General features: G+C 36.8%; 1 protein-coding gene across 3 annotated transcripts in view; it reads right to left on the bottom strand.

Annotated features, from left to right (window-relative positions):
* ITSN2 (intersectin 2) overlaps positions 1-14,311 on the bottom strand; it is a 133,555-nt gene that overhangs the window by 69,649 nt on the left and 49,595 nt on the right. For all 3 annotated transcript variants that reach the window (XM_011972707.1, XM_011972705.1, XM_011972706.1), the window contains 3 exons: positions 11,580-11,716; positions 7,503-7,678; positions 6,427-6,524 (listed from right to left, as the gene is read on the bottom strand). In XM_011972707.1, the coding sequence (XP_011828097.1) occupies positions 6,427-6,524; positions 7,503-7,678; positions 11,580-11,716 (411 nt within the window). The remainder of the gene's footprint in view (positions 1-6,426; positions 6,525-7,502; positions 7,679-11,579; positions 11,717-14,311) is intronic.

Genomic DNA, 14,311 nt, shown 5'->3' with positions numbered 1-14,311 from the left:
ACTGTGAAAAATCACCACAATCAAGACAGCAAACATTTCCATCACTCCCAAAAGTTTCCTCTTGTTCCAATGTAATTCCTCCAGCTTGCCCCTCCCCATGACCTTCCCTGCCATCTCTATGTAAACACTGGCCTGTTTTCTGTCCTATATATTAGTTTACATTTTCTAAAATTGTATATAAATAAAATCATATTATATGTACCCTTTTTGTCTGCCTTTTTCCACTCAAGGCATCCATACAGTATGAACAGTTTGTTCTTTTTTATTGCTAAGTAATATTATATCATATGAATATACCACAAGTTGTTTATCCTTTCAAATGCTGGTAGACAATCATTTTTTTTTAGTTTTTGGCTATTACAAATAAAGCTGCTATGAACATTTGTCTTCATATGGACATATGTTTTCAATTCTCTTGTGTAAATACCTAAGAGTGGAATGGCTGAGTCACATGGTAGGTACATGTTTTAATTTTTTTTTTTTAACAATGGCTTATGGAGATACAATTCACATTCCATATAATCCTTCCATTTACAGTACACAATTAAATGGATTTTAGAATATTCAAAGAGTTACAGAATCATTACCACAATAAATTACAGAACTGTTCTCCTCAAAAAGAAACACTAGGCTGGGCGCAGTGGCTCACGCCTATAATCCCAGCACTTTGGGAGGCCAAGGCGGGTGGATCACCTGAGGTCGGGAGTTTGAGACCAGCCTGACCAACGTGGAAAAACCCTGTCTCTACTAAAAATACAAAATTAGCCAGGCACGGTGGCGCATGCCTGTAGTCCCAGCTACTCGGGAGGCGAAGGCAGGAGAATTGCTTGAACCAAGAGGTTTCAGTGAGCTGAGACCACACCATTGCACTCCAGCCTGGGCAACAAGAGCGAAACTCTGTCTCAAAAAAAAAAAAAAAGAACACTATTTCTTAGATTCTTTGTCATATCTAAGAAACTAAAAAACTTTGAGTAACCCAAAGTTGTAAAGATTTTCTGTTTTCTTCTAGAAATTCTACAGTTATAGGTTCACATTTTACATTTCATATTTTATCTATTTTGAGTTAATCTGTGTATATGTTGCAAGGAATAAATTGAAATTCATTTTTTTGCATATGAATATCCATTGCTCCAATACCATTTGCTGAAAAGTCTGTCCTTTCTCCACTGAGTTGCTTTTGCACCTCTGTCAAAAATCAGTTGTTTATACACACACACACACACACACACACACACACACACGTAGCATGAATCTATTTACCTACTGTGTTCCATTGATCTGTTTTCCTGTCTAGATGTAATATCACAACTGTTTTGACTGCTGTAACTTTTATAATAAGCCTTAAATTCAGGTACTAAAAGATCTCCAACTTTGTTCCTTTTCAAAGTTGTTTTGCTTTTGAATCATCTCGTCATTTGTTACAAAAAAAAAAAAAAGCTTGCTGAGATTTTTGTTGTTGTTGTTGTAGAGATGAGGTCTTGCTTTGTTGCCCAGGTTGATCTCAAACTCCTGGCCTCACATAATCCTCCCATTTTGGTCTCCCAAGTGTTGGGGTTACAGGTGTGGATCACAGCAACTGGCTGCCTGTTAAAAGTTCTGATTAAAATTGCTTTGAGTCTGTGTAAGAATTGAGAAGAACTGACTTATCTTTTTCTAAAAAATTTGTTTACACAGGACTTATGAGAATAATTGACTTCTTATCAATACTGAATCTTTCAATCCATGAACCCTATATATCTCTCCATTTATTTAGGACTTCAATTTTTCTCAATAAAACTTCATAATTTTCAATAAACAGGTCTTGCAAATCTTTCATCAGTTTTATCTGTATTTCATATTTTTATGCAATTGTAAACGTTATTTTAAATTTCAATTTCTGAATAGTCATCATTTCTATACAGAACTACAACTGATTTTGATTGATCTTGTATTCTGCAACCTTGCTACACTCATTTAAATACTTCTAGTAGCTTAATAGATTCTATGAGACTTTTTACATAGATTATCATGTCTTCTGCAAATCAATACAGTCTGTCTTCTCTTTTTCCAATCTTGATGCCTTTTACTCTATGGTAAGCCATTTCAGACCCATTAGGATTCTTCTCTTAGCAGATGTTGTCTCCCTAGTTTAAAGTTCTTAAAAAGTTCAAACTTCTTAGTGTAGAATTTGAATACTCTGAAATTGCAGTTTCTTTGTCAGGTTTCAACTTACCTTTCTAGCTTCGTCTCCTACCATTTGTTCGATATTCTAGGCAAATAGTTATATGACATTCTTTAAAAACATCTGGTACATGCAAGCCTCAATGTTTTTATTTAAGGTATTCCCACCTACCCAGAATATTACACGGTTTAGAGGAAATACTACAGACTTGAGAGTTAAAAGAACCACATTTCGGTCTTAGCCATGCCACCTGGTTATCCTTCGTTAAGATAATGAATGCGATCTAGAGTGCTTTGTCATCCACAAATTTGGGGGGAAATGCCTGCGCTGCTCTCCTTGCAGAATTAAATTAAGTATATTTATGAAAGCGCTTTGGAAACTGTAAAGCACTAAGCAAACATAAGGCATAACCCTTTAAGGCCTTCATCCTATTCTTGGGAAAAATCTTCCCCAATTCTATTTGGTTGTTTTTCCTTCATTCTCTGGGTTCCCACAGAACTTTATTCATATCAATTAGTACTGAAATTTATCATGTTATATTTTGTATAGTAATATACATTTCTGTCTTTTCCTAGACTGTGGTCTCCTTATTCGTTTTTGTATGTCATCAGAGGCATATGGTTACAAACTCAACAAATGTTAACTTGAATGGACTATTCTAAATTTGATTAACAACAGACTTAAAGCTTAATTAATAATAAATGGATTATTAGGGAAATTTCATTTGTGTTTATGGTAAATAATTCTCATTTTAATGTTTTATGTCTGGCTATTTATTACATCATGAATGCAATATTTAGAAAATTCCTAAACCAGAGCTATTCTGGTTAAACTATATGGCGTCACAGTAATGTAACTACCATAAAATGGTGTTCTAAAATAGTTAGAACGAAAGAAAACACTTATGAAATATTATCCTGTAAATCTAGTTTAGACTAGTTTCAAACAGCTAAGCCAGCCAGGCATGGTGGTTCATGCCTATAATCACAGCACTTTGGGAAGTCAAGGTAAGATGGTTGCTTGAGGCCAGGAGTTTGAGACAAGCCTAGGCCACACAGTGAGACTCCATCTCTACTAAAAAAAAGAAAAATTAGCCAGGTGTGGTGGTGTGTGCCTGTAGTCTCCACTACTCAAGAGATTGAGGTGGGAGGATGGCGTGAACTCGGGTGGTCAAGGCTATAGTTAGCTGTGATCGTGCCATTGCACTCCAGCCTTGGTAACAGATCGAGACCCAGTCTCAAAAATAAACAAATAATAAAATAAAATAGCTAAGCCAGAGCAATATAAATGAAGACAAGAATACAATAAACCCTGAGGAATTGTACAAACGAAAGTATTTCAATGCTGCAAAATGCTCAGCATTGTACCTGATTTAAATGTATGGTCTTGGACATGGATGAAGCTGAAAACCATCATTCCCAGCAAACTAACAGGATTACAGGTGTGCACCTGTGCCTGGCCAAAAACTTTTAAAAGTATTAATTTCTATAACACCTTTTCCTAGTGTTTTCAACCTAATCAAGAAGAAAAATCTCATTCATTTCTTCTGTAGTTAGGCCAAGTTGTTTTAGTAAGAGGCCAATTTTAATCTATTTCATATCTGTCATTCATAGTTGTAATTAATTTTTAGTTGTCAATTTACTTTCTGAGTTAAACAGACCATTTTACATAAATTCTCACAGGCCTAGCAAAACTGCTTATTACTTCTTCTTAACTACTTATTAATTAATGCTAGCAAAATAGTATTAACAGATTAGAAGGCTAGAAAAACATTTCAGCTTGTCATCGAAAATGTGGCCAAGACTGAGTGGAATTTCTAATCCTTTTCACGTTCAGTGAAACCTCCGGTAACACCCTCATCCATTAAGTTGATCAGAGCTTGCCTCCTATCTTACCAGGAATTTGGAAGCCCTTGGACCTGATTTCATCTTCTACTTTAGCAAAATTTACTTATAATCCCTTCCACCCTTTCCTCCTGCCCTCTAATCACAAAGGAAAAGGTATTTAGTCCTTCTACCACTCTCTTCCAGGGCTCCAGATTCAAGCCTTCTAGTCTTTTCAAGAATCTTCCTCATCTCCATCTATTAGTCAGAACAGGGAGGTTTGACAGGGAACATGAAGTGCCTTCCTGATGCTGTACATTCTACACACTGATCTGAGGGGGGCTTCACAGATATATAGATGTGTACACATTCTTTGAGCTGTATAGTTATGGTTGTACACTTTGCTGTATGTAAATTATACTTTAATTAGAAAAAACAATCTCTATCAGTTATTTACACTCTTTCCATTATCATTAACCTGTTTCCTCTCTGCAGATCCTTTCTACCATTAAACTTGCTCAAGCTTCAACCAACTTAAAAAAAAAAAACTTCCCTCAATCCACATTTCTCATTATTTATTACCTTCTCTCCTTCTCCCTTTCAAAGACAAGCTCATTCAAAGAGTTTCACATATTCACTGTCTCCTCTTCCTCTCTTCCAAATTATTCCAACTCATTGAAATCTGGCTTCTTGCTCTACTAGTCCACTTAACTGATACTGCTGTCCTCAAGGTTAACAATACCCGTGCTATTGCTAATCTAGTATTTTTTTTTAGTCCTTGTTTTATTTCACTTGCAGATCACTCCTCTCAAAGTTCCCTAACATTAAACTCTCCTGTTTGTTTTTTTTTCCTACCTCTAGTCACTCCTTTTAAGGCTCCACTTCCTCTAATAATTCCTTCAGTGTTCATGTTTCTCAGGAATTGCATCCTCAATCCTCTTCTCTCTCACGTTACTACTCCCCTGGATAAGCTCCACTACTCTCATGTCTTCCATCACCATCACATGACACTGGCGACATCCAGATTTACATCCTCAGCCCAGACCGCTGCCTGACATCTCTCTAGGTACCTCTGGAGATCCAACTACTACTGCCTGGACATCTGAAACTCATATAGAACTGAACTCATAATTCTATTTACATTTTCCCCCTCTGATTTTTCCTTAGTAAATGACACCATCATCAACCAATTTGTTCAAATCAGGCAACTCATGACTGATAGTAGTAATTCATGACTAATTCTTTATGTTAATGATTCAGCAGAGTACACAAGCACCCAAGACACACAGCTAACTTTATGTTCCTATTGTCGCTGCCACCAGAATGGCTCTTTGACCGTGGAAGGGGTCTGTGCTAAAGCTGGTAGCAGTCTACAACCTTTTCCTTTACCTTCCTTCCTCTACTGCTTTAGGTTGTCATGCTTTTTCATTAGACTACAAGCTTGTTAAGAGCAGAGATAATGTCTTATTCACTAAATCCCTAGTCTAACATAGCCCTCAAAAAATATTTGTTGAATAAAAAATATAACCAAAAATATAAGCAAACTGTTGACCAAACACGCCCAGAGATAGGTTGTATCTCTTCATCCACAGACATTATCTCATCATCACCAACAAGGAGACGAGGAATGGTAGGGGCAGCAGACAGTGGACTTGGGGTGGTTGCAGAACAAACCTCTTCCCCTGCTCAGGCACAGCTCCAGTACTACTAATAATGGCAATGGCAAGAGCAGGAATGTGTGTTTGGGATTTACCTTGGGTGCTAGAGTTTTGGTAAATTTTTTTCCCTAGTATCATTAAACATTTGCCACCTAACTGAGAAATTATACTAACTGGTGACGGTGCAGGGGAGCGGGGGAAACAGGCACTGGCTAGATACTCTGTTTAATATTACTTTAACAGGAAGAAAACAGAAGCAGAGACTAAAATCCAAGTTTGTGTGCTTCTAAAGCCTGTACTCTTTCCATTATATCATACTGGCTCTATCAAACACTATTCCCAGGATCTTCTCTTACTCATCTATTTGATATGGATTGTGATAACACGATAAAGACTTCTGTTCCAAGGAACAAATTGCCTGTATCCAGTTAGGGCTGTGGAATCTAACTCCTTCAATTCTTTTAAACAGTTGCTGTATGGCATAGTAGAAACAACGCTGTTTTTGGAAATGAAAAAAACACATACCTGCATCCCATTCTGGCACTGCAATGCGGACAGTTACAACTTGTGTGAGTTTAAGCTTCCTTGGCTAGAACCTGGTAGTAATAGTAACTGTCCAATGCAGCTCTGACGTATGTTGTAAAGGCCAAATGAGGGAATGTTTAAGAAATATTTTACAAAGGTAAATATATGAAAGTAATAGTCAACATTACTACAGAAACTAATATATTACAATGTATTCAGGTTACTCAAGATTAAAAAAAAAAAAGACTTCATTTCCTACCTGAATTATATCCCCAGAATTAAAACTCATCTCATCATGGTTCCTTGCTTCAAAGGGGTATAATGCTCTATAATTCACCAAAACACTAGCTGTCTCACCTAAAGAGAAGACAATTGTCATTATTTGCTTATTTGCTACTTACATATATACATATCTTTGCTATGACTCAATAAAGAGCTCCTAAAATCTAAAAGAAAAAATCGAGCACCAAAGAGTACACCAAAGTATACTCTTGATACAAGACTAGTCTTGTACCTTGACTAGTCATCTAATAAAAAAGCAAACAAGGATGCTCATCTTAAGTTAGGTGGGAGGCAGCAAAACAAAGAGATGACTTGCAGGGTGAAGCACATACATGGGTAGAAAGGAAAGTGCAGGAGTGGGGGCCAGGCTGAGGTATACAAAGTAGAAGGAGACCAAGCAAAGAGAGCTTGGTTTGATCTGTGGAGGTCTGAATATAACAGGGAAGAAAAGGACAGAAAGCGGGGGGTCTGAAAAGAGAAGATTAGCAAGTTAACAGGGATGGCTGAAGAAAAATCTATAGATCTATCAGAATGGTTCTAAAAGGAAAATAGTAGAAGAGTACACAAACTGAATTTGATAAGAATAAAATTTTTTACTTTGTTCATCTTTAGAATAAATGCTTTAACTTATAAAATTTCAACACACTGTATCATTAATAATGATTCAAAGGGTTTATGTATCTAAAAGAGATACAATAATACTAAAAGTATTGTAGAAATGGACTGAGGTGTATCAAAATTTTACTGTTGTTTCATTAAAATAAATAGCTTATAGTGGTTGAATAAAATATTTAAAACTGTTTTACTTCAATTATGAAAACCATGTCAGAGTCTTTTCACAATCAGTAGTAACTCTTCTTTTCTACTGCTGTGTTAAGATTTCAGTCTGTTTTAATAAGCCTACATACATTTTATCCAAGTTTAATTTATAAAAAGGTTTTTCTGACTCTACAATTAGTATCTTTCTCATTTTCTTCCCTTGTTTTGTCTCCTATCAGGTCATTTTTTTCTTGTTGCTTTTGTTCTACTGTCTCGAAATATTCTTATCCTTACGTTGTTTCTCCTCAGCTTTCAAGGTATCCTTATCCTTACGTTGTTTCTCCTCAGCTTTCCGTTCCTCTTCTTGAATTTTTTCTTGTGTTTTTTCTTCCTGGAGTCGCTTTTGTTTTTCTTCTTCCTCCCTTCTAAGATTTTCTTTCCATAAGTTTTCTTTTCCTTGCTTTGCTTTCCTTTACATAAAAGAAAAAAAGTTTGCATAATGTCCTAGAAATTTTTTACACAAAATAAAAACATCCTATAAGATCCGGTTCCTGTCAAGGTGAAGAACTGGCAATGAAGTATTAGTACAGGGGTGGGGAGAAACTGCTCAGATCAGAGGTGAAAGGGAAACAAATCAATCAATCAAAAAAAGCTTTGGAAGCTTTGGATTGATTAGTGAATGCACTGGGGTGTATGACTGACAACTTTCCACACCCTAAAATTCCCTCCTGTTAACCAACCTCCAAACTCAAGAAAAAAAGAAAAAGGTTGAAATGGAACCATTCAGCAAATAAATCTAAAAATTATATCTAAGTTTCCTTCCTTTCTCTCCAGATACTTGACAAGAACTGCCTTCCAGCTGTTATTCCCACTGTCCTATTTAATCTTTGTTTCAGGGGTTTAGTCATTGTTGCTGTGGAAATAGGAAATGCTTCTAGAAAAATAACCTACTTTTTTTTTTTTTTTTTTTTTTTTTTAAGAGAGAGGGTCTTACTGTATGGCCCAGGCTAGAGTACAGTGGTTCAATCATAGGTCACTGCAGCCTGATCTCCTGGGCTCAAGTGATCCTCCTGCCTCAGGCTCCAAAGTAGGCAGCACTACAGGCAAATGCCACTATACCCAGCCAACTTTTTGATTTCTTTTTGTAGAGTCAGGGTCTTGCTATGTTGCCCAGTCTGGTCTGGAACTCTTGGCCTCAAGTAATCTTCCCTCCTTGGCCTCCAAAGTGCTGAGATTACTGGCATGAACCACTGCGCCTGGTCTACTTTTTATATTGTTACTTCAAAAAGCCTTTTTTGTTTGCTTAAATAGAGCATTTCTCCTCTCCAGGTCCACATGCTTTGGTAAACATTTCAATGATATCTAACACAGCTACAGTTTGGTTTCCAGCCAGTCAAGGTGATCTATGATCAATTATTTTAGTATTAGAACTCATGCATCTTACAAGTTGATGGGTGCTGACGAGTTGATGGGTGCAGCACACCAATATGGCACAAGTACACATATGTAACAAACCTGCACGTTTGTACACATGTACCCTAAAACTTAAATTAAAAAAAAAAAAAAAGAACTCATGCATCTTATAGTTCTCCCTTGCATGTATTTTCACAACCTTACTCAGAGCAGCTACCACTAAATTTAGCACCTTCTCCAAGTCTCAGCACTATCAGGGCAGTGAAATTATAGCCGGATACATTCCTGAGATTTGTCAGCATATATACCCTACCAAAGTGGGAACACTGGCATAATTCCACATCTCTATTCCTTAATTCCTGAAGGAATCTGGAAATCCTGGATAATTCAAAATATTGTAGGCTCTTAGTCATCAATGTTTTCTCCTTATCCCCCAACTGTTTCAGACTTCATACTGCTGGTTCAGTAGCCCGTTTACTAGATTCCTTCCAACGCTTTCCAAACCTCCTTCATCCTCTATCATGTTATAGAATGCTTCCTCTGGCAACTTTCTTAACTGACTTCCGGTTCTCCTGTGAGGAAAATGTTTCTCTTGCAGTCTTCACTTAATTTCAACTAATATCCCCTTTCTCAGTTCCTCTGTAACTTTCCAGGACATTTTTACAAGCCTAGTAATTAATACCCAGTTAGCTTTCATTTGAATTTTTATAGCATTATAAATATCACTATCAGAGTACTTAGCACATATTTAGCACAACAACAACAAAAAAACCAGAGGGCTCATTAAATTAGGCATTTCTATATATTTTTTAAGCTCTTCATTCTTTCCATCAACTCCTCCTGCCAGGTTATCATGGCCACATAAATATAAGACTAGGACAACCTGGATAAGGCTCCTTGCTTAATTTAAGGAAAGGATGCCAGGCCCCTCTACTCTAGGCTTACTGAGGGGTGGTACTTGGCTGAGCTCACCCTGCAGGAAACCAGGCCAGAATTCTGGCAAACTTTATGTAAGAGTTAGTAGTTGAGAAACTGGTCCAGTGCCACAGGATGCCTCAGAAGCTGGGCAAAGGGCAAAGAGGCCACATCTACAATGTGAAAGCCTATTACCAATACTTTGGGGGAAAGAAGGGAAATATACCTGGGCAAATGGCCAATCAAACCAAGATGTGGTACCAAGACACAGCTTCAGACTGAGTAGGTCCTACACGTAATTCTGCTCTCTTTGATTTATCTTCTCTACTACCTATGTGCAAGGATGATTAATGAAATAAAATGCATATAACTAGTATAATCTTTTGGCCTGAAAGGAATTGTGAACATGACGAAGGATTAGGGTGACTGCACATGTCAATAGAAAGTCTGAAAAAGGATTACCTGTGTCACCATTGCACAGCTCCCTTATGTAATTAAGTGGCACAAGTTAAGCAGTAAGTAAGAACTACTTCGTTTGAACTTTACTTTCTCTACTTCTATATTATTCTATTATCTCATTAGGAGGCCACAAAAATAGGGGTCTAGATCACCAGGCACAGTGGTTCACGTCTATAATCCCAGCACTTCAGAAGGCCAAGACAGGCAGATCGCTTGAGCCCAGGAGTTTGAGACCAGCCTGGGCAACATAGTGAGGCCTCATCTCTATTAAAATTCAAAATAAATTAGCAGGGAGTGGTGGTGCATGCCTATATTCCCAGCTACTCAGCGGGGGCTTAGGCGGGAGGATTGCTTGAGCCCAAGAGGTCGAGGCTGCAGTGATCCCTGATCATGCCACTGCAATCCGGCCTGGGTGACAGAACAAGGACCCTGTCTCAAAATAAATAAATGGGGGTCTAGGAGTAAACAATATTATAGTTATTTGTTTAACTGTCTGAATCCCCTATTAGAATTATGAGAAACCCAGGGGCAAGGAGTAATCCAAAGTCCACCAGCATCACAGCCAACAAAAACCACTCAAAAAAATGTGTTGGAGGTGGCTACTTTGAAACTCATTAAGAATAGAGGCCTGATAAATGTTGATGTGTCTTTCTTGCCTCCCTAGTAACTATAAGCTTTTTCACAGAAATTACTCATCTACTCTTTACCAAGGCAAAGAAATACTGGTTCATCCATATTTGTTAACTAATTATACCACTTTCTGACACTAGAGAACTTGGAAGAAAAAAGAAAGAGAGGAATATATTAGAAAAATAATCTTAATGGCAGAAAAATATCATGCAAAGTTTCTAAATGAATAATTCTAGGCTTCGGATACCACAAATGTCTTACTTGTCCTTACTATAAATGGAGGCAATTAATATATCTCACCGATAAAAAGAGAAATGCATCAATGTGGTATTCTACATTCAGTATTACTATATACAATTAAGTATTCTGCTTTTATGATCTTTCAGGAAACTAACAGATTTACCAAGGAAAGATGGAATTAATGAGTGTTTACTATGTGCAACAAATTATACTTAGCTCTTTAGCTATATTATTTTATTTTTTAACTTAAGAGACAAGGTCTTGCTGTGTTGCCCAGGCTGGCCTTGAACTCCTGGGCTCAAGTGATTGTCCTGCCTCAGCCTTCCAAGTAGCTTGGGACTACAGGCATGTGTCACCATGCCCAGTTCCAGCTACATTATTTAATACAATTACCTACGAGATATGCATTATTGTCTCTTTTTTCAGATGGAGTAACTGAGGTTTAGAAAGATAAAATAACTTAACCAAGGTCACTCAGGTAGTAAGTGGTAGAGCAAGAATTCTAACACAGGTTTGACTCCAAAGTCTGTTATTTTTCACTAGTGGAAAATAAAATCAGTTACTGCAAACTTGATCCCTAAAAGGAATGAACTTATGAGATCTAGAATCTGATTAGGATAATCCATTTATTTTCCTTAAATTTTCATAAAGATATGAGCAACAAAATTACAATTCTAATGCAATCTAGCACAATAAACAAATCAGCTATATTACCTTGCAGCCTCATCTTCTAGTTTCTTTTTCTGTATTAGTTCTAATCTTTTTCTTTCAATTTCCTTCAACTTGTCACGTTTGATCTTATAAAGTTGTTCAAGGGCTAACTGCTGTGTGTTGCAGGTTTCTCTCAGTTCCTAAGGAGAAAAAGAAAATAAGTCAATATGTGAATGATTTAAATATGCTTGTCATATGTATTCACGTGGCATTTGCATTAAAAGATAAAAATCCTAAAGCAAGTTGAACTACATTTAAAAGATTTAAAGTTTTAAAAAATATCTAGATGATTAAAAAACATCTTAAGTATCTAAATCATATAGCCCCTGAGATAAACACATTAAAATAGTGTACTTTTCCATCAATTCATTTCTATGGAACACAGAATCTTTCACAAGCCAGTGCTTTGATTTGGTACCTAATTTTCAATTAAAAAAAGCAATCCATTAAAAATATGGGGGAATAATTTGCTTGTTATAACATCTGAAGAGAAATTTTGTTCAGCCATGTTTCTGACATATATAGTTCAACCAAATTTTTATCCATTATGATCTTGAACTAAACACAGAATTATTAAATAATATAGTTCAAAACTAAAAATGGAAAAGATGTCTACCTAAAATCATGACTACAATGAACCAAAATAATGAAAAGTATTCCAAACAGGAGTTGAAATAAACAACTGCTTATAGAGCATCTAGTTGTATGCTAAGTGCTATAAAGCATTCCAAGGGGATCCAATACAAGGCTGACTCCCAAGTCTACAGACTTTGCCTTTAAAGAGTTCACAATCTCAGTGTAGTGGCAAGTGTCAACATGCAGGGCAGAGGTAAATTCCTTAGTAGAAACTTGTGATTATCTGTTCAGCATTTTCTTTTCCTCTTCTTCAACAGCAACCTGCCTTCCTCTGGGAAACTGATCTTTCCGCCTTCCTCCCAACATCTTATGTGGTTTTAAAAGGTCTGCCAAACTCAGAGCTCCTCCCATTCCCACTAGGCGCAATTGTTTATTCCTGACCTAAACAATCACAACGCCTTACTTCCCTGCTCAGAAATGATTGGTCCAAAGGACATAAGCATAATCCAAGCTGGCCCAGAATATTTTCCTGGGATTCACATATGTTGAAGTGGGGAGAAAGAAACCTTTCTTCAGCTTATTAAACTGGGATAAAGTAAACCTGGAGTTGCCACACAACCAAATAAGACCTGAGGATAGGAATAAAATCAACTCAGAAAAAAGAGAAGGAAAGATTAGAGACTGAGGCGGAGAGAAAGGGTACTATAGAAGCTGAATGTTCAATATCATGGCTCGGAGACCTAGGAACTGCCCCTGTCCAGCAGCCCCTCCTTGGATTCAGTTACTGGTCCTAGGATGCTTCTAATAATCACTCATTAGCTTAACTATTTTGAACTACATTTCTTTCATTTGGAATCCAGAGAATCCTGAACTAGAGAGTAGAAAAAGGAGGCTGGAGGAAAGAAGTGGGGGCAGGCGGACTTAAGAGTAACCAAAAGAAACTTCACGGCAAAGGTGAGAGCTGGACAGTATTTGGGTAGAATGTTTTGGTAAAAAGTTTTTTTGGTATCGACCTATACATAATAACACAACTCTAAACTCCATTTCTTTTCAGAGATAACTATTTTTTAAGTGAACCTTTTACTTGACTTAAATGGCAGATTTGATCTGAGTACAGCATGCTGTCCAGAGACTATGTCCAACATGTCTGAGCAAAACATATACAACTTAAGCCAATAATAACGCAAACACTGCTTTTATAGCAAATTTTCCACAGCTCTCAGCTTCTAGGGTTTTATTTGTTGTACCTTTCTCTAAATTCTATTGAAAAGCAGAAGAATATAGTGGTTACAACATATGGAGAAGCAAGGTGGTTTAGTGATGAGGAACATAGATCTGGAATAAGACTAACAAGGCTTGACTCAGGCTCTGTATACCAGCTGTATAACCTTAGGAAAGTTATTTTATAGTTTCCTCATCACTAAAATGAGGTTAATTATAGTGCAAGGGTGTCCAATCTTTTAGCTTCCCTGGGCCACATGTAAAGAGGAAAAATTGTCTTGTGCCACATGTAAAATACACTAACAACAGCTGATGAGCTAAAAATAAATACATAAATAAATAAAATTGCAAAAAAAAAATCTCACAATGTTTTAAGAAAGTTTACAAATTTGTGTAGGGCTGCATTCAAAGCCGTCCTGGGCCGCATGTGCAGGTTGGGGAAGCTTGTTATGATACATGCCTCACAAGAGTTGTTGTGAGGATAAAATGAGTTATCTCCATTTTACTAAGTATTCCCTTACTAATCCCATTCCCTCCAGTGTCAGAGTTAATGAGCTTCCTCGTGCCATTCTGTATATTCCTCTATCATAGTGTTTTCCAACTATATGATTGCCTCCTCCACTAAAGTGAGTTTCTTGACAACAAGACTGTCTTTCATCAAGGTGTCTCCAGCCAACAGAGAACCTAGTACAATATGGATATTTAGTACTTATTGGACAAATGAAAAATGCATAAACAATAGTCTATGCAAATTAGTAAGATTTGAAGAGCACCACAAAGCTTTCCAAGTATTTCTTCTACTTGACTATGGTGATGTAAAAATTCCTATCTTTAGACCTATTCCTCTGGGTTAAGTCACTACTTTCAGAAGGTCCTTGTAAAAATAAACCAATCAGAATTCATTAAGAGTTGTTCTCAATCTTTTTTTTTTTTTTTTT

Source organism: Mandrillus leucophaeus, unplaced genomic scaffold, assembly GCF_000951045.1.
Source record: "Mandrillus leucophaeus isolate KB7577 unplaced genomic scaffold, Mleu.le_1.0 Scaffold13, whole genome shotgun sequence".
Taxonomy (NCBI): domain Eukaryota; kingdom Metazoa; phylum Chordata; class Mammalia; order Primates; family Cercopithecidae; genus Mandrillus; species Mandrillus leucophaeus.
Note: the sequence above shows the minus strand (reverse complement) of the source record. Positions and strands in the feature narration are given on the sequence as shown.